The sequence below is a fragment of the Tachysurus fulvidraco genome, chromosome 22 (assembly GCF_022655615.1).
Source record: "Tachysurus fulvidraco isolate hzauxx_2018 chromosome 22, HZAU_PFXX_2.0, whole genome shotgun sequence".
Taxonomy (NCBI): Eukaryota; Metazoa; Chordata; class Actinopteri; order Siluriformes; family Bagridae; genus Tachysurus; species Tachysurus fulvidraco.
The window spans coordinates 14,561,287-14,589,080 of NC_062539.1; the positions used below are offsets into that span (position 1 = coordinate 14,561,287).

Below are 27,794 nucleotides of genomic sequence, written 5' to 3' on the forward strand. Positions count from 1 at the left end.
AATTAATATAAACTGATGATTATATACCTGATATTAAGTGAGTGACGTGACATACAGCTACTGTAAGTACGGTGACCCATACTCAGAATTCGTTCTCTGCATTTGACCCATCCAAAGTGCACACACACAGCAGTGAACACACACACACACACACCGTAAACACACCATTTATGCCGCGCGCCCGGGAAGCAGTTGGGGGGTTCGGTGTCTTGCTCAAGGGCACCTCAGTCGTGGCCGGCCCGAGACTCGAACCCACAACCTTAGGATTACGAGTCAGACTCTCTAACTATTAGGCCATGACTTGAATTAATAACACAGTTTGCTGCTACCATAATTCGGTATGTAATAAGGGGGGAAGTCGTGGCCTAATGGTTAGAGAGACTGACTCCTAACCCTAAGGTTTGAGTCTCGGGCCGGCCACAACTGATGTGTCCTTGATCAAGGCCACAGCATAAATGGTTGCCCACTGCTCCGGGTGTGTTGTTCACTGCTGTGTGTGTGCACTTTGGATGGGTTAAACACAGAGAACAATTTCTGAGTATGGATCATCATACTTAGCCATATGTCACTTTCACTTAAATGATACCCTGTACAGCTACAAAAATATGTCGACATCTGGCAATACATCCATACAGTATGGGCTTTGTTAGCATCCCATTCCAGATTTAGTCTCCCTGTACTGATATAATAACCTTCACTCCTCCATCTACAGGATTGGTGATTACTTCAGACTAATATTCAATTCAATTCAATTCAAGTTTATTTGTATAGCGCTTTTTACAATGGGCTTTGTCTCAAAGCAGCTTTACAGAACATAAACATAGAACAGAAGGTAAACATAAAGAGAAATATAGAGAATTAATATAGTAAAAATTCAAGATATACAGAATATATTTCAGTGCGTATGCATGTATGCATATGTATTTATCCCCAATGAGCAAGTCTGAGGTGACTCAGGCAGCAGTGGCAAGGACAAACTCCCTTAAATTGGTAAGGAAGAAACCTTGAGAGGAACCAGATTCAAAGGGGAACCCATCCTCATATGGGTGACACTAGATGGTGTGATTACAAATATACAGTCAAACAAATGTTGTATTGGTGTAAAGTTCACATGGAGTTCAGATCTCCTCTTGGCATCATCGAGTCCAACTGGAGCTGTAGATCTGTAGATGTCTCAGGATTCTCAGAGTCAGCCTCATCTCAGTGGAGGTCCAAAATCTTCATCGCACGGAAGATGATCGGAGCTGGTACAATGTATGGATGCCTCGGGATGGGTGGCAGATAATACATGGCAGATTAGCCTGAAATCTCCACTGATGTAATTGTTTTATTATGTAATACACATAATACCATGCATTAGTTTATTTTCTAATTTGTTCTTGTGTCTCAGGGAAGGCATTTTAACTAAACCGCAAACAACGACACAGTCATGCGAATAAACAAATCGGAAAACAAGATGAGTGTTTGGCCAAAATTTACAACTGCATGTGGTTGTTATTATATAATAATTAACTATATAATTAACATTTCTGTATTGACAACTCAAGCTATGCTTTAAACGTAATAAAAACAAGTCCAGATGTCAATTATCGAATAAAGAAAGCATCCAATCATTGATATGATGTTTATTTAGCGTTTAATGAAGAAGTCTCCAGTGTTAAGTGTTTTGTAGCTGTACCTTTTTACACCATAGGAAGACCTAGACGTTCGGTTAGGCTGGTCTAGTGTCTGCCGTTGGATCATCCAGTTTATTAAACGATGGGATGTTCAGGGTTCCTTATCAAGTTAGAGGTTGTGTCTGAGTGCTTAATCTTGCTTGTGCATCGGGTGGGGTTGAGTACCGCATGCTGGGAAGCTCCGCACCCCGGATGACTGTTGCTGAAAGGGGGTGGGTGGGTGGGTGGGTGGGTAAGTTTAACAAGGGATTTAGAAGATAAATAACAGATGGAATGTATTTTAAAGTACGTGTAAACAAAGATGTTATCTCTCGCGTACACTCACCACCGGAGTATGTTTCATTCTTAACGGCTGTGTTCGTGTCTAACAGAACCGACTACCATCGTTACACATTAGACATAAAATCAAACAAGTGAAAATATCTGCAAAACTATTTAATTGACCGGTCTTTGCATGCATACATACATACATACATACATACATACATACATACATACATACATACATACATACATACACATGTGTACATAAATAAGTGCTCTCTTCTACACAAGTATTTGGAGCATGCGTGTAAACATTCATGACACTTTTACCGATCCACAGAAAATATGATTTTTTTTTTTTTTTATCAGTCAGTCACAGACATTCTGGTCCCTACATTTACAAATATAAAAATTCTGAGTATTCTGAACTGTCTGAACTAATATAGCATGATAAAACGCTTCATACATAATGCGATTCTTACAAAACGTACAATACCAACCAACATTTACAGAGAGATCTAAAAAAACAAAAACAAAACAAGCATTACAGGCACAAAACACCCTGAATGTATACATACTGTACATATGGACGTACATGATAAATAAACAGGAATTAAAATGAAACATTCTTTATGACTGTCAGTGGAACAGACATTTTAGTCTGCAATTACAATAAACAAGGAATTGTAACAAACAGGAAAAGCGGACGAGGAGACAGAGTGTTCAAGCTGGTCGCATCCAAGTAATAACGAGAGCACGAAATGAAAACAGGCCTAATACACACCTCTGAGGTCACCTTACTGAGAATTAAGGGTTTGAAAATTTACAAATGAATCCATCTAGTGCATGTTAATGAGGCGGAGATGAAAAGAGATGGCAGCATTAAATGTCAGCTCGCAAATCCTTCCCTCCGGACGTGGGATGTGTGTTTTGTGTGTGTGAACAGGACAGAACAGGACATACTCCACACTTAAGTGCTTCACAGAGTGCTTCTTCTGACCCTGTTCCTTGCTCACTGATGCTGATTAATATTATTTGCATGTCACGCAGAATCTCCCTCTCTACAGGCTAGTGAGTAGAATGACTAAGAACATCAGCATTCACATCATGGATGCGCTAGACCGCAACACGGAGCATCGAAACCCCGCTGCATTCCACTGCCATGCCGTTCTCATTGCAATGATGGAAACCGGTTCAGAATTGAGCTTGACCCGAAACTGTAGGAGAGGTCAGGATGTCTGGATAGTATCTCATTCATTACGTCATCTCAAATGGTGGAGAACTCGTCCATGCAGCTTGAGACGTGGTGTGAGGTGGGGCTGCACTTGGTCAGCATGGTGATCTGTGTGTTGGAGGTGCTGCCGTTGCTGGCCAGAGAAGGCTGGTGGTATTTGGTTTTGGTGCCAAGAAACCTCTGCATGTGCCACCGCCTCCATTTCCGCTTGATTTCAGACTGCACCTGAAGCGCAATTTGATAAAAAAAAAAAAATCCATTGTTACGAGATCTTAAGTGAGTAAATTAGAAATAGTGGTGATCACAAGCAGGTTGGGACGTCATTTAATCCACCATTCACATAGACGTCTTTGAGGTCCATTAGAAAATGCCATGATTTGTTAGTTGTAGGTGGGTTTCTGGGCAGAGCCTGATGGGTTTGCCCATGCGAATAGGATTCAAGACGTTGGGAAGTTCATTCAAACGCCGATGCTTGGTTTTCGAATGCTGATTGGCTGACAGTGTGTTACATCGACTGAATTTATGAGCCTATTTACAACACAATGAGCATTGCTATTGGAATTATTCACCAGAGCTTTGTTGTTTTGTTGCTTTTATACAACGATATGTATATTTTTTATACATAGGATGCCTTTATTTGTTGTCTCTACCCCTTCAAGTGAGTTCAATGAGTCAAAATGTCCATCATTTTAAATATCCTCTGTATGTTCGTACAAAATCCAGCGGGTGGCAATGATGTTTCAACCAAATACTAACACTAACGAGCTCTGCTCCGTGGCTGTACCGCGAGACGTCGCTTTCTTAAATTTACAAATGCCACCTTTAATTTGTTATACTTTTTCCTAACCCACAATGGTTAGCTAAATATTGGATTAAAATGAGAATTAATGTTAGTATTACCTCTCCGTTTAGGAAACAGTACAGGATGGCAACACAGAAGCCCTAAGGGAGGAAAAAAATGATAAATATAGGTTGAGAATTTTTTTTAGGGTACTTGTGAAATTGTAATAGAACAAATATCATGTCCAGGATATGTCCAGATATTATGTGCAAAATTGTGCAGTTATCCACAGCAGCTGTCCTACTGAATCCACTCTAAAAGGTCCCGTGTGATCACAGACACTGTGTGTTCTCTATGTTCTGCAGTTACACTCATAAGCTTTCATAATGCTTTGGGGAATTCTGCTTATTCGAGTCAATTTAACAGATTCGGCAGAGCTATATTTACTACTTAAAGACACGGTCGTATTTCACTCTCTACATATTTTATTAGACTCTGGAGCAAAAGCGATGAGATGGAGATGGTGCTTCTTTTCCCCTGACAGCCATTTTTGGCTTAAAAACAAACAAGTCTGGATATAAAAGGGAGGGGGAACTGAAGATCCCAGGACATATTCATCACTGCTGCTGCCACGTTATGGATATTCCTGCCATTTCAGGAATCTGAACCAGATAAACAACAATGAGTCAAATAAAGACTAAATTAATTGTGTGTGTGTGTGTGTGTGTGTGTGTGTGTGTGTGTGAGTGAAAGAGAGAGAGAGAGAGAGAGAGAGAGAGAGAGAGAGAGAGAGAGAGAGAGAGAGACAGAAAGCTTCAACTGCATACCTGAAAAGAGCCCAGGATAAGGTCAACCACGTGCCGCATGTAAGCCTGCACGTGAGGAGGCATGAAGGCAAAAATGATGTAGTTTATTCCAAACAGAGGAATTAAAAGCAAAGTGGATTTCGCCAACCTCCTGCAAATTAGAGTAGAACAAGCGTTGAACCTTTACTCCTTATTATCATAAAGAATAATGCATAATGAATAATGTTACGTCAGTGTTGACAGAGTTCAGAGTTTTACGCATGAACTACAGGCAGATCTTTTTACGCAAGATCTGCCTGTAGTTCATCTGAGTAGAAATGTCTAAGACCGAGTCGTATTAACGTCTAAACAGTCGGCTTTAAACATAAGTTTAGACATAAGAGATTGTGTTCTCTTGCTTTTGCTTTTCAACAAGGAATAAACAGTTTCTAAATCCTCTTACAGTAAAACTTCTCGGAATTACGTCATGCGCCACGAACTCACGAGTACTGGTTCGATTCGTTTCTGCCGATGTCCCTGCAGTTGATTTTCTGCCGAAGAATCCGGATGATGCATACGAAGAGGATGAAATTCAGCTGCGAATATGGACACTCATCGGTTAGGACACATCTTCAGCCGTGATTCCAGGCTGCAGTAAAAGACTAAGCAACTCACCAGGATTATGAGCAAAATAGGGATTTTTATAATCAACCACAGTTCGTTGTCAATAAAATCCCAACATCTGCAAAAAAAAAAAAAAAAAACAAGACAACTTCAGTTTGGTGTGTTTTACAGCTTGAGAAACACATTAAAATAACTAAAATAAATAAATAAATCATGAAAAAAAAGATGAATTAATGAATTTAGCATGAACAGTAACATAGCAGTAACATAATATATTAATATAATAATAAGTGAAATGAATAATATATATATATATATATATATATATATATATATATATATATATATATAAATATATATATATATATATATACGAACAACGTAAACGATTATTAAAAAGTAAATAAAATAAAATAGCCATGACAAATAATTCTGAATGACTCTGGAACTATTTCATTATTCAAATGACATACACATTTTTTAAAAATGAATACATTAATGAAAAATAAAATAAACATGCAAAAATAAAAATGATTAAAAAAAAAAAGTTCCAGGGTCATTTGTATATTTGTTTTTTAAGGTTATTTTATTTCATTTGATTTATTAAATAGGTAATTAAAGTAAGTAAAAACATAAGTAATTTAATACAACTTAACTTAGAAATGTTTTAAAACATTAAATAGATAAATAAATAAGTAAATAAATAAATAAAAAACAAATAAAACGGATTACATTTTTTAAATAGATAGATAGATAGATAGATAGATAGATAGATAGATAGATAGATAGATAGATAGATAGATAGATAGATAGATAGATAAATAAAAAATAAACAAATAGATTTAAAAATTAAAACAAACAAACAAACAGATAAATAAATAATGAAGAAATATACACAAATGATTTAATAAATAAATAAAAAACAATAACATAACCTTAAATAATGAAATAAAATAACCTTTAAAAATAAAACTGCACATTTAAAAATATAGTTTAAATCACACTCGTCTTCTACACTCTCAGAACAATGAAACTAACCTGCACTAGTCCTTGTCGCTGATGTGGTGAGCGCAAGCGTTCACCTTTTGTACCGTTAGTACAGTACGTGCCTTCTGGATAGAAAGTTGTGTTTTTTTTTTACTTTTTTTTTGTTGTGTATTTTTAACTTTTAAATCCCTTTTAAAGACACTCTATATACACATTACATCCAGTATATTTACAGCATATAGCCAAAAAACTACATAAAGTAGTTTCCGCTGCTTAGATGAACATTTGGATCATTCGATTTTTTACACTACCTACACATTATATACAGCACTGACAACTGATACACATTAAAGTTAAAACTTTAAGGTACAGTTTAGGTGTTTTTTGGTCTGTGTACTCGATACTAGACCAAATGCAGAGTCGTCACTTTGTCTGTTTTTACAGAAACCAGTTTCAAGATATCACATGAGGACGTCTGCTGAGTAAGTTTTTTGATGAGGGAATTTTTGGACAGTGTTAAAGTAGTGCTTAGAAGCAGCCATCACTTATTATCTAGTGATCTTGGCTGATCTCCGTTCACTTCCAGGCAGCGTGATTCATAAACTGAAACCTGGACTGAACGTTATGTCTACCAGATTTACTGAGGGCAGTTAATCCTGTTTTTGATATATTTTTGAGGCTGGATTGTATTTCTGCTGGTCCAGGTGAAACTTCTATGTCTGCACAATGTCAATGGACGTTAAGCATCTGTCTGTTTACTCTGAAGACTACAGTGCTGCTTGCGGTGATCGTTACAGTAATGACAGGGCTATATATCCGGATTTATTTACACACACACACACACACACATACACACATACACACACACACACACACACACACACACACACACACACACACACACACACACACACACAGAAAGGCTGACATCATGTAACTAAGTGTATTAAATGCTAAATTATTATTATTATTATTATTATTATTATTATTATTATTATTATTATTTTAGCACCCGTCATACATAAAGTACGATGCCCTTCACACAGACATAAAAAAATCTTTTATTATTTTGTTCTAATCAAACATAATAATGAATAATAACGCTGCGGTTGACAAACTCCTGACCACAGCACAGATTTTACTTGATGAAGCAGGCAAATTTCTACCACATGCTCCAAACATGCACCATTAACTCAAGCCATTAGAGCTTTTTTATTCCAGAACTTTCCACTCCGTCAGATGAAGAAACTGCATTTTTAAAGCTGTTCCTGCGTAAAGGTTTGAATAAAGCTGGATTCAAGTTAACATTGCGTACGCTTGTGTTTTTAGTTACAGTTTTTAGATGCATCCCTGTCATTCCTGTGAGTGTTTATTAGACGGTTAACACTGACAGCGAGAAGCGTGGATGTAATGATGCCATTTCTTGCAAATAAATTCCCTAATAATAATCTAATAACCTGAGTAATTAGGCAGAAATTTACACTCAGAGTTAAAGCTACAGCAAAATCTCGCTAGGCCTAACATAAATAAAATGTAGTTTGCATGTGTGAGAATCTTGCGATTGTGAGCGACGCTGTTATATCATAGTGCAAAGCTCTTAATCCAAATTTAGATGAAGTGTTATATTTATTATTTCCAAGATAAAAACAAAGCACTGTATCATTAAATCTGAATTTTTTCTTCCCAGCTGTGTTTATAAGTAATATTATATATATATAAATATATATATATAAAAATAAAATTACTAAGTAAACCCTTTGTAAACACCTTAATGTAAAATCTAGATATTTAGCTTGCATTGTAGGCGACGCCGCCTTCGTCCTGCTCATAAACACAGCCTTTCAGCCCACTCAGCTCTATATTCAAAGGAATGTGTTTTAATGCGACATTTCTTCTGTGTACACCAAACCCTGTTAGTGTACGGCGTCGATGTTGAGTAAGCTTCTCGTCAAACATCCGCAAGCAAGCCCTCTTCAAAAATAAAGGCTTGTATATGGTAAAAAAAAATCTGTGTGGGGGTTTTTTTAAAGGGCGCTGGGAAAACAAGACAAGCACTAAAGAAGCACTTACCCAACGTCATGCAAGTAGGCTTTAGTAATGCTCCATGTGGTGATGAAGAAAGCTGGAACTCCTGTAAGAGAGACAGCAGAAAGGTCATTTGGTTGAGTTGGTTGGATTTTCTTAGCACAAATAACTGGTTGCAAAAGAAAATATTTCAGTTGATAAATTGGATTTGAAGGGGTTTTGTGTTGAGGAGTGGAGATAACTGGATATTTTGACAGAGTTTATCAGTTCTACCTCATGGTGCTGTTTTAAACGCTGCGTGTGTGTATGTGTTAGATTCACGTCGGTGATATGAAAATGTTATGACCCTGCGATCCAGAGGCATGAATTGGTGTATACTGCTTTTTTCTCACGGGACTGACTCGAAGTTCTTGCTACTCAGTGCTTTTTTTTTTTTCAGATATCAGATCTTTGGTCAGTCTACAGAAGCACTCGAATGTCAGAGGTTAAACTGTTTTTTCAGTTTCTCAACTGTTGCATCAGGCTGATTTTTAGACCGTTTAAAAACCAGATCATGTGCAAGACCGAGACTCGAGGCCCTGTGATATTTAAAAAACCGTGAAGGAGATCAGCTAGAACTAGACAATACAGCATTAATCTACCCAACACTCCTGATTATGCTCATTTACTGTATAATGGGTTATCTATCATACTTTCAAGTGCACTAATATTTATTTGTAACTGTAATAAACTCGTGAATGAGAGTGTGTGTGTGCCCTGCGATGGGTTGGCACTCCGTCCAGGGTGTATCCTGCCTTGATGCCCGATGACGCCTGAGATAGGCACAGGCTCCCCGTGACCCGAGGTAGTTCGGATAAAGCGGTAGAAAATGAGTGAGAGTGAGTGTAATAAACTCAGACTGTAAAATTCTCGATTCTGATTGGTCAGACGCATTTTCTATAACAGCAGCTCTGTAGTAGCAAATTATAAGTTTTGTCTTATTCCCTTTAAGAGAATGTAAGAGAACGAAAGTAATAGTTTATAGCATCTGCTATAGTATAAGTATTAAATGTAACTATAAACAGATAAAAAAAAATCTATATTGTTCAAGAACGATTTCAAACAGCTAACATTTGGCAAATTGCTGAGGTAGAAGAAGAAATCACTTTAGAATGTGCTTCCATGGTTGATTAAACCTTCGTTTACATTTTCTGTGCCATATTCTGACTTCAAGCTGAATTTCCAACACGCAGCTGTTGCTAGAACCTCAATCTCAATCCAGGTTTGTCGTAAGCGCGATGTTGATACGGACATCACAACAACCGTAAATCTGCTTACTCACCCCAGCCAATCAGGATGTACCACCAGAAGTACTTCCTGTGGGAGAAGAAGGAGACGGCGAGGAGTGCGTGTAAGTAGAGGCCCTCCACCAGCAGCCAAAAGAAGCTGGCCATGACGCCGTACTGGAAGAACACCATGGCAGCCTTGCAGCCTACCTGTAAGAAATAAAGCCCATGTTTACTATTGGTGTGTGTAAAGAGCATCACATTACTGCAACATGTTTAACTACAGAGGATGTTGTTACAAGTGCAAGTTGCTTGTGAGAAAAAGATCAGTGACATTACAAAAAAGATGAACACACTTTGAAATGTTACATGAGTAAAAAAAGTAGAGAGAAAAAAAAATAGAAAGAAAGATTCTAGTAGTTTACTTAACCAAATAAAAACTTCTACTGTATCTTCTAAAGAAATGGTTAAACTGTAACCATAACAACTTTAACACCATAACAGCCTCAACACTGTAACCATAACGACCTCAACACCCTGACAAACATAACACCATAACAATCATACTACAAATATTAATCAGCAAAGCTAGTATAATATAATAAATGTAGGCACGGGTAGTGGTGGTTCAAGTAGTTAAGGCTCTGGGTTGTTGATTGGAGGATCGGGGTTCAAGCCGCAGCACTGCCAAGCTGCCACTGTTGGGCCCTTGAGCAAGGCCCTCAACCCTCCCTGTTCCAGCGGTGTGCTGTATCATAGCCGCCCCTACACTCCAACCCCAACCTCCTCAGTTGGGATATGTGAAGAAAAGTGTTCTGCTGTAATGTACATATGACGATAATAAAGGCTTCTATGCGAACCCCCCCCCCCTTCTTCTTCTAGCATACCTAGCAAACGTTAGTTCGCGCAAAAAAGCAAGCTGAACCAAAACAACACAAGTTTTATGCTAGCTGAAATGTCATCTGTAGTTATCAGCTGCTGAGGTGAAAATAATCAAGTTAGTTAAATTAGCTGAGGAGTATGATATCAGCTTCTGGGAACTGAAATTACAGTGTGTTAACCACCATCAACAGGATATCACAAGTTGTTCACGGATATTTGTGTACTGCCTCTTTAAAGGTGACAGGAGTTTATATTCCACTTCACAAATGTGAACCGTTTGCGCTGTTGAAATAAGCACATCAAATACTGCCCCATATTTATTCAGTGTGTTTACAATAATGATGACTGATATGGGATCAGCTCTGTCAGTTTGATTACAGTTATCAGGCATTATCAGTGTTTCTTTGCATATCAGAAATAGTGCCATAAAGCCCGGGCGCTGCATGGAACATTTCTAGAGCTCTTTAATCAGGTGTGGTGTGTTGACCAGCGCTGGATGAGTGGGTGAGCTGGAAGAACTGGAGTGTTTGCACATCGCCACTGTGACAGACGTGACGTATCCTTCTGGCCCAGCAACACATGGAGTGTTTATACAATAGATTATTGACTTAAACTACTCCATACTCCCCCAACACACACACACAAGATGACACAGAGGTCTATAAATGTTTTGTAGCAGACAAAGCTGAAGAGAAGTACTTTGTCTATCTGAGCACTTTGTGGAGTTTTACAAGCCTAAAATAAAGAATAAAACATTATACAAAAAGGAAAAGAATTAACAACCGGCTGGTGTGATGCGGCTCCATGCAAGGCAGAGTTACTCTTACCAGGGCTGTCAAGTGTCACGCATTGAGAGTGACAGTCATGCATTTGGGCCTTTTGTCACGCTCTCGTTTTTCTCTTGCAGAAAAAGATTTTGACTATTTATCATATATTTAATATGCCGCAGCGCCCAAAATGTATATGTCCACACCGCTGTCTCTATGGAACCGGGCAGGAATCAAGCGCGTCTCAGTTCTTAGTCGAGCCTGACACTTATCAGCCGATCAAAAAAAGAGGCTACACAATAGCCAATCAGAAAATATCTGGGTAAGATTTAACGCAACGACCAATAACCAATTTTTAAAAAAAAACATTCATTAACGAGGATATTTTCGATGGTCAAAACGAAACAATCATGTCCCAAAAAAATGTCTGGGCTTGAGCCGAACTGTTATAAATGGGAGCAACATTACAAATGATAAATGTGTCCAAAAAGGCAACAAACACTTACAATAAACAACACCAGTCATAATCTCTCTCTCTCTCTCTCTCTCTCTCTCTCTCTCTCTCTCTCTCTCACACACACACACACACACACACACACACACACACACACACACACACACACACACACACACACACACACAAATTAATAAATGGAAATTAAAAAATACTTTGTATTTTGTTAAATTGCGGTCAGCAAACACAACAACTCACCATGATTATTATTATTATTTGTTTGTTTGTTTGTTTGTTTTTGGGGGGTTGGGGGGACTGTCACGCTTGCCTGTCTTCAAAACTTGAGAGCTCTGCTCTTACCAACCTGAAGTCAATAATTCACCTATAAAAACACATCCTGAAGCATTTTGTTCCTCTTCTAAGTCAGTAATTCCACAGGCAATCGTGTTAGCCATCTAGCTCGTAACTAGCAAAACACAAAACGTGACTTCAGATGTTCCACATTCATATCAACCTGTTATTCGCCTTGCAGCCAGAAAAGGTCTCAGAGCAGAGAGACTGTTATAGAAAATCGATCAACCCTTTCTGACCAATCAGTATCAAGTATTCCACAACACTCTGGATCATCCGGAATAACGTTACGGTCACAGCGTAAACAAGCCAAAAGCAAACATGGGCTCGTTACACACCCTGTTTAAGCAGACCATTAGCAACCTCTCCAAATGTTCTGAAAGATCTGACAAGCATCATGCCTCACATTGAACGCAGCAAAAAATCCCCAGGATCTAATTCAACACTATGGTAAAGTTTTCTCGTGCTCGACAGATGTCACTGCTCACCTCAGACATGGGACTGAAATTTTTTGTGCATTCATATTCATATAATAATTTCCAGTTAATCCCAAACTTTCTACATGAAGGAATCTGTAGATAATTTGTCACAGCAAGTTGTTTGAGTCTGTAGTCTTAGCATGTTGCACATGCTACTGCTGACACTTATGGGTGAGTATTGTCCAGTGTTTAGACTGTATTTAAAGCCCACTAATAAATTAAAAAAATTTGATAATTGGTTGTTTGTTTACTTTTGGTTTGCTTGGACATGCTAGGCTTCACTATGTTCTCAGATTAGCAAAGCAAGCTACCTTTTCTACTTCATTCATTCATTCATTCATTCATTCATTTTCTACCGCTTATCCGAACTACCTCGGTCACAGGGAGCCTGTGCCTCAGGCGTCTCAGGCGTCATCAGGCATCTAGGCAGGATACACTCTGGATGGAGGGCCAACCCATCGCAGGGCACACACACACACTCTCATTCACTCACACACACACACACACACACACTATGGACAATTTTACAGAGATGCCAATCAACCTACCATGCATGTCTTTGGACCGGGGGAGGAAACCGGAGTACCCGGAGGAAACCCCGAGGCACGGGGAGAACATGCAAACGCCACACACACAAGGCGAAGGCGGGAATCGAACCCCCATCCCTGGAGGTGTGAGGCAAATGTGCTAACCACTAAGCCACCGTACCCCCCTCCCTTCTAGTTATGTACACTAAAATAAGCACTTATGGGTGAGTATTTTCCAGTGCCTATACGGTATCTAAAGCCCACAAATAAAATGTTTTTTGTTTTTTTGAGTATTGGATGTTTGTTTACTTGTTTGGACATGCTAGGCTTCACTCCATTTTCAGATTAGCAAAGCAAGCTACCTTTTGCTAGCTACGTACACTAAAAACAAGCACCAATCCCACTACTACTTTCTCCTAAGATTTATCCCTTTTTTAATAATATTTCCACACACATTTGATCAGAAACAATATATGAGTGATGGGAAAGGATTCAAACTTCTTAAAGTAAAGCCACAAAAGTTTGTTTATCGAGAAGTTAAAAAAGAACAGCACTGTAACGGCATGTATAAAAAGAGGTATTAAAAGTCACTCAGTGGAGAAAAATCCCCTCATGCTGTGCTGTGGATCTCTGCAGCTGGAGTTTGTCACCCGCAGGCAGATTTCTTTTCATTAGGTGTCATCTTTTTGTCGAATTTGGAAAAGGGCTCCTGAGAGAACACCAGCTCTAAAAGCTCTAAAAGCCTCCTATCATTGATCCCAGATGAGAAATGGGACTGTGAAAGGTGCGAGTGCGAACCCTTAAGGCTTCACCACCGGTCTCAAATGATATAAAACTGTCTCGCGGTAGAAAAATTTCAACACATTAGCAAGGTGTAAAGCCGCTGGCTTGACTCAGGACTAAGAAAAATCTTTTAAAAAAAGGATCTAGGGGTAATATATATGTAAGGAATAAATAACTCGAGAAAGTAATCACGAAAAAAAATATTCCTCAGGCAACATCCAGCTCTTCAGTCAAATCACTCAGACTCCTAGAAGTGATATTAGGACACAGTGTAATGTAATGAAATCTACAAACAGGAACAAAGAATGAGCTGAACAACAGGATAACCTGCATCATTTAGGACGTATTCTGTCATAATTAATACGGACAATAAAAGATTTCCTTTCTGAAGTTAATTTTTGAATATGAATATTTGCTATTTTTTTGTGAAAATAACACTGATGAACAAAAGAAGTGTATAAACATGCTATAAACTTTTAAGTCTTTCGTTAGCCATAAGCTTGACTAGCTGTAAGAGAAAAAGCAAGAGAGAGAGAGAGAGAGAGAGAGAGAGAGAGAGAGAGAGAGAGAGAGAGAGAGAGAGAGAGAGAGAGAGAGAATGAGAGGGGGGTTGTTATTAGTGCTGTTTAGCTTTCTGAGGTAGCAAGTAGCATCTGAATTCCTCACAGAAGGTTTAACAGCACTAAGCAGTGATTTAGCCTCATGCTATCACCAGTAACCCATGACAGGCTCTCCATTAGAGCCCTAGCAGATCAGCAGTCTTGATATGAAACACAATAAACCGATCAAGTACTGACTGTAAATGCTGAGATGAAGCGTAAGTCACTATCTCTCCCAGCTCCCGAAGGAGCACGAAGGTGAAGCTGAAAGTCAGATGTTTCTTTTAAAATCAAAGGCAGAGGTCCAACATCCGGGGTCATTTACAGTTTAGATTTGTTTACACTTGATATTACAAATTTAGTTATAAACAGTACAGAACAGAACAGTAATAAATAGTCATGTGAAATAATTGGGATTTCGATACTGAAAACATTATTTGTGTTTTTTAATTTTATGTAAGAACAACGTAGTGAAACCGCTTACAGAACTAGGAATGCAGTCTTCCGAATCAATCTTATAGAGCGCCACGTCCTTCATTATCACCGCAATGGCCTTCAGGATGAATGACAGGAAGAGGTGAATGTGGATGTAGTTCCTCGTACAATGGAGTTTCCTGGACATGAAACACCATAAAATCATCAGTTATCTCATCGCTATACTGTATATCTGTCATATATAAACAACTTGCTTTCATTTCTGTGACACGTACGGGTCTAGCTATTAGCGACAGTTGGCCATCTGTTAGGTGTTGTTTTCGTTCAGGGAGGCAGTATGCGTGAGGCTGTTTTCCTGTTTAATTGACTGTATGATGCTTTAAAAGGCCCAAAAAAGGAAGCTACCTAAGATGTGGCCAGCAAACGGAGGTGTGTTAGCAGATACACTTCTGTGTGATGGGAAAGGGAAGCTGTGCTGCTCATTTTGTAAGTGATAACATTGTTCCCGCTAATTGTATTGTCTACGATTTTATGGACAATAAAGATGCGCAATTCAGTGAAACAAGAGACTGCAGGCTGTAACCGGTTTGAACCGGCACAACATCGCTGACTTACCTGAAAAAGCACAAAATAAAGATGGCGATGACGAGGGATGCCAGTGACACGGAGTGGCCGATGGTGTATCCGATCATTACCGATCTCAGGAATTCACCGTGGAAGAAATCCTGCACAGACAACACTCTCGTATAACCAGATACAGGTTTCATTTACAAATACCAAAAACTAAAGCTAGTAGTAAACTACACATCAGACCTCCAAATACTAGTATGAAGGGGTGGAATACTGATGCACCCAATTTTTGACTTTACTTAATCTGGAATATTAGAATTAATCTGTGTTAATGGAAGGAAATCCTTTCTGATCCAGAAGAATGTTATGACTTTTAATGGGGTTAAGTACTTTTGCAAGGCACTGGATATGAAAAGATTTGTGTTTTGACATCCGTGGTGTAATTTGTGTAATTCAAAACATGAGCTGTCTTTGTTTTTTGTTTTTTTTGGTTGGCGAAAAAAAAACAGTGTACGATAAATATTTCATATTAATAATGGTCACAAATAATATTCTGCCACACAATGTAGTCTTTTAACCGCCACAATGAAATGAAATATTGCTTATGATTAATAGGATTATTGGTTAAAATCCTGCTGCATTAATACAGAATATTGTGATTGAGTTTTAGGCGTGCGTACAGTATAGCGAGGATTTTTCAGGCCACTATGAAAGTAATTAAAATCTTGACCTTGACAGATAATTATTTATCCATATTAAATGAATTCTTGATAACCTCCACCTCGGTGACGTTGAGGCTGTAGCCGCAGTTCTGAGCGCTCACGGTAAGGTCGATACTCATCCATCCCTCCTCTGTGCATAACCTTGATATATTACCTACAAAAAAGATATGAATTAGCAAAGAACAAGAATTAATTTAATATCTCTAGCAGCAGAAGGAACCGCAGTCTGCAGGATAGAAGCCGAAAACAGCCTGTAGATAAATTACAAAAATCCTTTGCAATCCTTCTCGAGTTTCCCTGAGGTTTCATTTTTGGTGGCTAATGATAACTTTCGCTCTTTCTTTCGCTCTTTAGACCGAGGTCTGATGTACTGCAGACTATAAGAAGATGAGAAAATTCTTCATCTCCAGAGTAAGATGTTCTCCTATAGGTAAAGAAAGACCAGAAAAAAGTTTCATTTCCACCTGCACTAAAGTGACAGAGAGACCCAGGAGCTGAGAGTGACTTCTGGACACTTCTGCCTGATTTTTCTCACTTTTGACCGGAGCACTAACTTTATAACTTCATGACTAATGCAATTTATCTTGAGACCTTTTTTCCGAAGGCTTAATTGGATTTGCGACGACCTAAAAAGTCACCTCGAAAAACCGGCAAGATGAAATGTAATTTTTCCGGTTCAGTGAAAGTTTTCTAATTAAGGTTGAGTTAATTTGTTCCTTTCCATGTGAAGTGCAATATTATTCACCGCAATCAAAGACATAAATTAAATAAGATGAATAAAACATCGTCTCATTTTCTAGAAAATTCTCCTCTAATTCGAGCTCTATTTACTCAAGAGGAAGACAAGAATCAAGGCGTAGAGCTTTAGGTAAATGTCATGAGATGCCAACGCTACGAATCTAACATCTCTACCTGGTATTTAGTCTAGTTGTTTTTCATATTTCCTTTTAATACATACCTACTACTATGTTATTATCTCATTTCCTATTTTCCTAGTAGTACTCGCACAAATTATTTGGAAGCCTGGGTGATATGATGACATGATAACTTGATATGTTGCACTGGAAATATTTCTTGAACAGGTTACAATCTTTTAATTAGAACAAAATTTCCTGACAAGGCGGTTTTGCTATTACTAAATACAATTTTTATTTGCATATTGCTTTATATACAGTTATTATATATATATATATATATACATACACAATACACAGGGTGTGTTGTTTAATAAATAATTGTAAATGTTTCCAAATTGTTGTAGTGTAAGCGGAATAAATGCTTTGTGCAACATAGGAAAAATATGTGAATATGTGAAATCAACATTCGATAAACCACATTACACCCTGACAATAAACAGCATGTTTTTATGTCAAGTGTCTCAAATAAAAGTGTCTGTAACTGTTTTTACAGAGTAGAACAAGCAACCTTCTGATTAGAGCTGCTGTAATAGAAAAGGAAATATAGAAAATGGCACTGCAGTTATTTGCATGCTGGATAACTTCCAGATGTGGAATAGCAGAATGTCAAAATTTGAATAAATACAAATCATCACAAGGGTTTCAAGCTCATGAGTTCTGTTTTGTTTTTATATGGTTCGTGTTTTCTGTTTTTGTTTCCTTCTTGCTTAGTAAGTAATGATCAATGATTAATCATTCTCACCTGATGCTCATCAGTGCTATATATATATATATATATATATATATATATATATATATATATATATATATATATATATATATATATATATATACAGTTTTCCATTCTGGTTTTAACCACTTCTTCATGAAGATTATCTCTGTTGAGCTGTGTTTTGACCCCATAATTCTTAGATATCTAACATCGACTTCAGAGAATTCATGCTAATCCTATCAGCATCAACCTTCTACCAAATCTGGCTTAAAAAGCAGCTACATTATTATTAGTGTGGAACAAAAAAAATCGGTGTAATCAGGGATAATGAGCATCAGGTGAGAATGATTAATCATTGATCATTACTTACTAAGCAAGAAGGAAACAAAAACAGAAAACACGAACCATATAAAAACAAAACAGAACTCATGAGCTTGAAACCCTTGTGATGATTTGTATTTATTCAAATTTTGACATTCTGCTATTCCACATCTGGAAGTTATCCAGCATGCAAATAACTGCAGTGCCATTTTCTATATTTCCTTTTCTATTACAGCAGCTCTAATCAGAAGGTTGCTTGTTCTACTCTGTAAAAACAGTTACAGACACTTTTATTTGAGACACTTGACATAAAAACATGCTGTTTATTGTCAGGGTGTAATGTGGTTTATCGAATGTTGATTTCACATATTCACATATTTTTCCTATGTTGCACAAAGCATTTATTCCGCTTACACTACAACAATTTGGAAACATTTACAATTATTTATTAAACAACACACCCTGTGTATTGTGTATGTATATGTGTGTGTGTGTGTGTGTGTGTGTGTGTATGTGTGTGTGTGTGTGTGTGTGTATGTATAACACTAAAAACTAAAGCTGGAAGGAAAATACACATCACACCTCCTTGTACTAGTTATAAGAAGTCCCCAGTGTCGGACACTATCCATGACAGGGATGTTTAAGGTAGAGGTCTTCACGGGTCCACTTAGATCCGAAAACCCGAGGTCCGACCCGAGACCCGAGCGGGTTCGGGTCTAAAAGTTTCACGTGTGTCTCGGACAAGGGTCGGGTATAATAATAGCGGCATCGGGTCTCAGGTAATTTAAAATAAATGTGTTTTTACCGTACGGACCCGAGAAGACCCGGACTAATGTACGTCGTGTGTGCATCGACTCGAGTCCTTTTCCAACCTCTCCTCTGTTTGCCAAGACCGCTTGCGACATGTGGCTGGCGACGTGTGGCTGGTGATAAGCTTATTTTCGTTGAAACAGACCTGTCAATCAATTTTGAATCCACTCTGTAGCGGTTACTTTAGTGTAGAGTTATGCAACATTCGGGTCCAGTCGGGTTAGAAAAAAATTGACTCGGACTCGGGTCGGACTCGGGTCTAATTTTTTCGGGTTTGTCTCGGGACGGGTACATTACTTTAGACCCGAGAAGACCTCTAGTCTAAGGCCTTTTTCTGACTTCTGGCGGAAGTCTGTTTCTCTGGATTGTTTTCCTATAACAGCATAACCTGTGTTTTTATTCCTTATATATAATAATTACAGAGGCTTCAATAATAATCATAATACCACATAATGGGACTGCGAAATGAAATATAAACCCATCATTCATTCATTCATTCATTTTCTACCTATTTTCCGAACTATTCTCGGGCCACGAGGAGCCTGTGCCTATCTCAGGCGTCATCTGGCATCAAGGCAGGATACAACCTGGACGGAGTGCCAACCCATCCCAGGGCAATAAACCAATCAGCCACCAAAACTTTATAACCACCTGTTTAACATTATTGTTATATTACATTATGGTTACATTATAACCACCTGTTTAATGTATCGGTCCTCCTTGTGCAACTAAAACAACTTGTTGAGTCACAGACTCCACAAGACCCCTGAAGGTGTGATGTTATCTGGCACCAAGACGTAAGCACTGCCACAAAGAGGCTTGATCGGATTGGGATCTGGGAAATTTGTAGGCCGAGTCAACACCTTGTAGACTTGTTATGTTCCTCAAACCGTTCTGAACAAGCTTTGCAGTGTGTCAGGGTACATTATCATTATCCTGCTGAAAGAGGACACTGCCATTCAGGTATACTGTTGCCCATGGAGGAGTGTACTTGGTTTGTAGGAATGTTTATGTAGGTGGTACGTGTCAAAGTAACATCCACATGAACGCCAGAATCCGAAGTTTTCCATCAGGACCGTTTTTCAGAGCAACACACCGCCTCCTTCTTTTCTCTTGGAGTCTCCTCCACTGGAGCCCATGATACTGTCCTACTATGGACCACTTCTGGTAGCTTCTAACCACTGCATCCCAAAAACACCCTAAAAGACCTGCTGTTTTGGAGATGCACTCATAGCTGCTCAGTGTATTAAGGTTGTCCATATTTAAAGCAAATCATCACCTATCAACTAAAGCTGCATGAATATTAAACCCATTGAATAAATGATTCATGGTCATCTGTTCAAGACAGCTAATTTTCCTAATGAATAAGGAAGCTGGTCAATAGCTCTGTAGGAAATGTGCTATAAGTGCTTGGAAAAGTCTGATGCTGGAGATATCGCTGGAATTCGTCAGTTGAGCAGCTGAATCGTTCTCCCAGAGGAACGGGGGTGTAATTGATGATGGTATCGTGTTGTCTGGAATTTCAACTCGCGTTTAAATAGCGAGAGAAATGTTACAGGCTCCAAAAGTATTCGGCTCATGAAGAGATAGTTTCGAATTTGTTTCATAAGAGTGTCTTACCTCAATGGATGGAGTATAGTGATATGGGCAAAAAAAAAAAAAAAAATCACATGATATTCATTCATTTTCTACCGCTTATCTGAACTACCTCGGGTCACGGGGAGCCTGTGCCACGGGCATCAAGGCAGGATACACCCTGGAAGGAGTGCCAACCCATCACAGGGCACACACACACTCCGGATAATTTTCCAGAGATGCCAATCAACCTACCATGCATGTCTTTGGACCGGGGAGGAAACCCGGAGGAAACCCCCGAGGCACGGGGAGAACATGCAAACTCCACACACACAAGGCGGAGGTGGGAATCGAACCCCCAACTCTGGAGGTGTGAGGCGAACGTGCTAACCACTAAGCCACCACATGATATCAGTATTATATATGTTGATGTCATTTTCTAAGGGACACTCTGGATTCAGAGATTTGTTTAATACTTATAGAAGATTTAGGAAAAACAAAGAAACTAAAATTAACTAGTCCACACTATCAATATTATATGATCATATAGCCCAGACTTACAGTAATGAAAACTAAAATCCAACTGCACATGACCTGAATTTACAACATGTGGAACCAGACAGATGAGCTACACGGAGAATCTGTCGCTCTCATGGTTCATGCTGTTTACAGGAGTTCTGAATTAAGGCCTGGCCAGAGAAAGGATTTCATCAGTCTGAGAAGCAGGAATAAGAAGTTGGGCGTGTTGTGTTGTTGTAGCTAGAGCCTTAGATAAACACAGAATTGTGCACATGCTTGAAGGTCCTACAAGCTCAAAAGTGCAAGGACGCTAATAGAATTCCAAGATCATATCGTAAGCAGAGTCATCAATCACTTCATACACACTCAAGCACTCAAGAGTCCTGAAAGTGTTTCTTGGAAGATCTGAGTGTTTAGGAGTTGCCTGAAAATGATGACAGAATGGGAATCTACGGGAAGAACAGAGATCTGGAAGCACACATGAGAACTCGATCTGTTCACAGTTCATAGTAAACCCTGACGTGCAGTGAGCTGGACTACATAGTGTAACTTTTATGTCACCAAGAACAGAAATCTGCTCAACAAGACTAACTTTTCTTAAACCGTCTAGTTAAGCTGATCCCACGCCAAGTGTCGCTTCAGATTCTCAGGACAGGACTGGAAAGCTAGACCATGATATGTCCAAATGTGTCATATCTTGTGTCCTGATATGCTTTTCTACTGACCACAGCTGTACAGTGTGATTATTTGTGTCATCAATCAACCAGCTAGCCATTCTGTTATGTTCTATGTCTGAGCCTCAGACTATTTTTATAAATTTTTTGTCATTTCCTGATTTTGACCCTCACCTGTTTCCTACATTCATGGCTCTGTGCTTTGGAGTATGATTCTTATTTACATCATACATCAGCACAAAACTAAGAGCTTATTTATGTAACTGTTTAATTGTTCTAAAATCATGTTTGCTGGTGCTATAAAGAACTAAAGAAACACTTCTTATGCTACCTGAATGGTCCCTTGTAGTGGACAAATGACTAAGTGGACTTTTTTCACTGTGTAACGAAAGAAACATTTTTAAAAAAGAACCTTTATATTTCAGGCCTTTATATTTGCCCTTTAGAGGGTTTATGTAGCATCTGAAATTTATAAGAGTAATTCCTGATGAGTAAATCCATCAAATCGCTAATACAGGTGGTTAATTACAATGGCCGAAGACACAAATTCCCATGCTTCCATGGACGAGAAGGAAACCTAATCTTACAAATAGATATAAGGATGAAATAGATATAAGGAATAAAATGTAATATGAAATAAATATACATGTTTATGCAAATGACAGGTAGAAGTAGCTTGTCAAAATAAAAATAGTTATTAATCCCCTAAACAGCCATCTTTACAGATCTACTCTGACGGTTGCTTCATGCTAACGCTGCCGGCGTGGCAGTAGTGTGAGAAACCCGGTGTTTTCCCAAAGCTAAGTTATGACCGTAGAAAGCACTTTGTTCATAAAATAAACGGCCGTCTACTGTAAAGCTTCTGGGAAAAAGTTCAGATGTGTCAGTACACGTGAGGGCTCGGCCTCCATGAATTTATGACATGTTCCTGGATTCAAGTGGCTAAAGATTTCGTAACACTTATTTTCCAGTTCACTTTGTTTTACTGCTCTCTTCTGACTTTATTTGCCTTCAGCTTGAGATGACTGAACACCGTTAAAGGCGATTCGACATCAAAGGTGTTGGGCACTAAATAATTAATTTATTAGAAAAGGTATTAAATAAACACTGCGGTTGGTAATTTAGCATTTGCAGACTCAACTCAAATAAAACTGATCAGAGAAACAAAAAAATGCACAACAGACTTAGGTTTTTGCTAAAAACCTAAACTAGTTTGCTAACAAACCAAAGTAGCTTGCTAGATAATGTCAGCCGAACCACAACATGTACAATACATGCTGATGTAAAAAAAAAAAAACACTGCAAAAATTAGTGAAGTGAGTAAACATTTGCCATGTATTTCACATCATTTTCAATAAAGCAAGTACAGTAGATAGTCTGACGTATTCTGAATAGTCACAATGCTAATTATGGTGGTTAAAAACAATGACATTTAAAACACTGATTAATGTTTCAGTTGAAATGACAACATAACACTGATTAAATGTTTTCATTTATTCATTCATCAAAGTTCAGATTAATCAGATTACGTTTAATTTTATTTGATCTGGACTTTCTATTTTACTTACTCAACAAAAGCAGAGAGTTAGCAAGAACAGCTAAGCCGCTTAACTAGCATTGATCGCTAAAACGGTTCAGATTGACTCTTTCAAAGACTTTTTCTTTATTAGATAGTGCTAAACTTATACCTACATGTAGCTATACATTTCACTAGCTGTTTTATCATCTGATTTTCAATTAGGTTGTTTTTTTTTCAATTCTCACCCATTAGCTAGCTAACTAATACTAGGAAAGTGCTATCTGCCAGCTTCAGCATACAAGAGATCAATTTATTAAATTTACTCAGATATTTAATTTTTTTTATTTTTTGAGTTTTGTGCTTTCTTGTCTTGGGTGATTGTTTTACCCATTTTGCAGACTCGCAATAATTTTAATGTAACTAGAAAATTTAAAACATATGATGGAGCTGGTTATAGAACGGAATAATGGAGCTGGTTAGAGAAGGGAATAATAGAGCTGGTTAGAGAAAGAAATAATGGAGCTGGTTATAGAACGGAATAATGGAGCTGGTTAGAGAAAGAAATAATGGAGCTGGTTAGAGAACGGAATAATGGAGCTGGTTAGAGAATGGAATAATGGAGCTGGTTAGAGAACGGAATTATGGAGCTGGTTAGAGAACGGAATAATGGAGCTGGTTAGAGAACGGAATAATGGAGCTGGTTAGAGAACGGAATAATGGAGCTGGTTAGAGAACGGAATAATGGAGCTGGTTAGAGAACGGAATAATGGAGCTGGTTAGAGAACGGAATAATGGAGCTGGTTAGAGAACGGAATAATGGAGCTGGTTAGAGAAAGAAATAATGGAACTGGTTAGAGAACAGAATAATGGAGCTGGTTAGAGAACAGAATAATGAAGCTGGTTAGAGAACGGAATAATGGAGCTGGTTAGAGAACGGAATAATGGAGCTGGTTAGAGAACGGAATAATGGAGCTGGTTAGAGAACGGAATAATGGAGCTGGTTATAGAACGGAATAATGGAGCTGGTTAGAGAACGGAATAATGGAGCTGGTTAGAGAACGGAATAATGGAGCTGGTTAGAGAACGGAATAATGGAACTGGTTAGAGAACGGAATAATGGAGCTGGTTAGAGAACAGAATAATGGAGCTGGTTAGAGAACAGAATAATGGAGCTGGTTAGAGAACAGAATAATGGAGCTGGTTAGAGAACAGAATAATGGAGCTGGTTAGAGAACAGAATAATGGAGCTGGTTAGAGAGCACCTCACTATTCAACATGAAGCCAAACAGGAATATTTCCATGTACGCTTTAGGCTCTTACCTGAGCTTCTTATCAGCAGATGTTGTAAATTCATAAAAGCTTCCATGTCAAAAAAACTATTGTGATGTTTAATGTTTTATGCTCTGACTGTGAGGCTGGATTTTCAGAAAGACATTCGTGAAAGGTCAAAAGCAAAGTAAAGCCAAATATTAATCTCTCAGTCTGTTTGTTATAAATTTTCCTGCACAGATTCCCTTTGTTCCTTTTTGTTGACGACACAAAGAGCGTCAATCGCTCAATAATATATACGGCTTCATCCTCTGTAGACTGCAGCATGACATTCCATCGATTCTTCATCTGCTCTTTCTATAGTTACCCTGAAGGGGGGCTGGTTGTATTGTCAGCTCATCCTGCTCCCACGTCTGCAACAAACTTCTCCCCAACACATCTGCCCAGTATCGCCGATCTCCAGAGGCTTTCAACATTATGGCCATAAATCCTTGCCACTTTCGCCTTGAAGCACCTAAATCCCTCAAACCCTGTTTGGAATAAGCTTTGAAAAGAACTCTCTCTGAGGCCCGATTTACAGGCAAAGCTTGTCCCTTTCATCGAGAAGGAGCCGTGACCTGCTAGGCATTAACTGTCTCTGGACTGGGTTTGTAGAGAACGGTTAAAGCTAGAATCGGACAGGGACAATGTGTACAAAAGTGTCATGCTAGTAATGAAAAGAAATCACAGATTTATATACTAATGCGCTCATTCGAATGCGTTATTATTATCATAATAACAACTTACATGGGACGTGTTTCCATAGTAACAAATTACCCAGGAAAGTGTTTTCATAGTAACAACTTACTCAGAGATGTGTTACCATAAAAAGAAGTTACACAGAAAAATATTTCCATAGTAATAACTCACACAGGGTCATGTTTCCATAGTAACAACTTACACAGGGACGTGTTTCCATAGTAACAACTTACTCAGAGATGTGTTACCATAAAAAGAAGTTACACAGGGATGTGTTTCCATAGTAATAACTCACACAGGGATGTGTATCCATATTAACAACTTACACAGGAGCGTGTATTCATAGTAACATCTTGCACAAGGACGTGTTTCCATACTAAGTAGTTACACAGGGTCATGTTTCCATAGTAACAACTTACACAGGGATGTGTATCCATATTAACAGCTTACACAGGAGCATGTTTCCATAGTAACATCTTGCCAAGGCTGTGCCCCATTGTACATGCAAATCTACAGTGTTACTCATGCATATTCAAAACATAAAATTTTCCATTGCATCATCATACTGTGTGTGTGTGTGTGTGTGTGTGTGTGTGTGTGTGTGTGTGTGTGTGTGTGTGTGTGTGTGTGTGTGTGTGTGTGTGTGAGATACAATTTGAATTACAATTGTATATACACAGACACCAGTACCTCTGGAGTTTGTAGTTTTTTCTGATTGTTCTAGACAAAAAATCTTGATTATGCATGATTTCCTTTTGTAGAAACTACCTGAACTGTTGAAAGAAGATACAAAGCATTCTTCTCCATTGAAGACACATATGTAAAGACTTTGTATGTTAGCTGCACTGCTTTTCCACACATGTGAATGATAGAGCACTGTATGTGTTGTGATGACTTCATGCGACGCGGCTCGGTTTATATCTGCTGAAAATCTGAAACAGTTTAAGCTCCTCGAAATATCTTGTCGTTGGCTTGCGTTTGGGTTAATCTCTACAGATAAACAACTGAGCATCTGTGCAAATTCCTGCGAAGGAAATCCTGACATTTTACTTCCAAAAGCAGAAGAACTTGAGGTGAACTTAAAGTAAGCAGCTGCAACTGCGTCGTGTCATAAATCTTACCCCTTTGGAAAAACGACCTTTCCAGTGGGAGGTCCGAGGTCAGACTTGTATATACGATTTATTAACCCGTACCACGTTACGATGCTTTCTTGGGAGTGATACGACTGCACCAGAGTACAGTGCTTCCATGTGAATACTGAACAGAATCTGATCGAACATACACGTTTATTATAAACCCTACAGCTTCCTTATTTTGTTTAAAGCCGAGTAAGAACAATGACATGTAAAGCGATTTCTAGATAAAAATCAGCACCTTAATAATTTTGGAGAGATGGATAGCTGATTCAACAAAGTTTTGGTGTTATGTGTGATTTCTTAAATCATTAAACGTTGGTCTAAAATCGGCAGCACTTTAGACGTCTCATGATCTGTTTTTATTTCCACGAATCGTCCGGTACAGGTTATGAAACTACGAGCTTAACTTAACAGGTCTCTTAACTTAACAAATTCACCCCAAGGTTGATATATAGCAGAAAATTGTATCATTTCTGAAGATAAAATGAAAAAGAACGTTCTACAACCCTACGTTCTTTTTTCAAGGTCAAAATACTAGGACCCAAATTATAGACTAAAATGAACCTATTCATTTAAGGAAATCAAAGGTACATCCAAAATCACAGATTATGTCCTGAGATTTCCGAAATGTTTATAAGGATGTTTTCGAATTCGATTTGATTCACTTTCAATTCTTTCAGACTGTCTGCTCATCTCTCCTTGACCTTTTTTCCTTTTTTTTTTTATTACTACAACCTTACTAATGTGCTTTTGCTCAATTCTCTACTACAGCTTCCAAAATATTTACACAAGCAATTTTGATTCTTCAATTCTTTTTTTTAAAGTCTGAATCAGTATTTTTTTTTTTAAACTATTACAGTAATGATGTTACCTTCCCGGTCACTGACATGAGTAAAGTACTTGGGGCAGGGGATGGTGACCAGTTGTCCAACAGACGCTGACGGCCAACACGCAAAATCCCACTTGCCGCTGCAGCCTGAGTAAATAAAGTAAAAAAAGAAAGAATTTTTTTTTAAATAAATAAAATAAAAAATGGTAGTGTAACATAACTTATATACGGAATAATGAATGACTTATATACGGAATAATGAATGAAGAGAAGCTTAAATGCAAGGATGAGTTTATTAATGACAGTGTGGGTGACTGGGCGACAGCGTTGTCTTCAGTTACATGCCGTGTCAGTTTATCCCTGTACTCACTACATTCTTTAGCTACGTGCTAAAAAGAATGGACTTTTGAGTTAAATGTAGCATAAGTGGAATAAAACACCTCAGAGTATGTATTTATTGGAAAATAAGCAACTTTATGTTGTGTTCCTATAACACGACATCCCACTTTGTTCTCTTCCTTACTTACTCTACACGTTTAAAAACAGTATATGGAGCTCATGCCAA

At 38.3% G+C, this 27,794-nt stretch overlaps 1 protein-coding gene across 2 annotated transcripts in view; it reads right to left on the bottom strand.

Annotated features, from left to right (window-relative positions):
* Window positions 1-2,096: 2,096 nt before the first annotated feature.
* Window positions 2,097-27,794, bottom strand: part of vipr1a (vasoactive intestinal peptide receptor 1a) — a 30,571-nt gene continuing 4,873 nt past the window's right edge. Inside the window, exons 3-13 of one of the 2 annotated variants that reach the window (XM_027142823.2) lie at window positions 27,272-27,376; window positions 16,264-16,364; window positions 15,534-15,643; window positions 14,968-15,097; window positions 9,698-9,851; window positions 8,422-8,482; window positions 5,416-5,482; window positions 5,245-5,336; window positions 4,783-4,912; window positions 4,075-4,116; window positions 2,097-3,399 (exon numbers count right to left, since the gene is read on the bottom strand). In XM_027142823.2, coding sequence (XP_026998624.1) covers window positions 3,208-3,399; window positions 4,075-4,116; window positions 4,783-4,912; window positions 5,245-5,336; window positions 5,416-5,482; window positions 8,422-8,482; window positions 9,698-9,851; window positions 14,968-15,097; window positions 15,534-15,643; window positions 16,264-16,364; window positions 27,272-27,376 — 1,184 coding nt within the window. In that variant the 3' untranslated portion in view covers window positions 2,097-3,207. The remainder of the gene's footprint in view (window positions 3,400-4,074; window positions 4,117-4,782; window positions 4,913-5,244; window positions 5,337-5,415; window positions 5,483-8,421; window positions 8,483-9,697; window positions 9,852-14,967; window positions 15,098-15,533; window positions 15,644-16,263; window positions 16,365-27,271; window positions 27,377-27,794) is intronic. The other variant, XM_027142824.2, reaches the window with a different exon arrangement.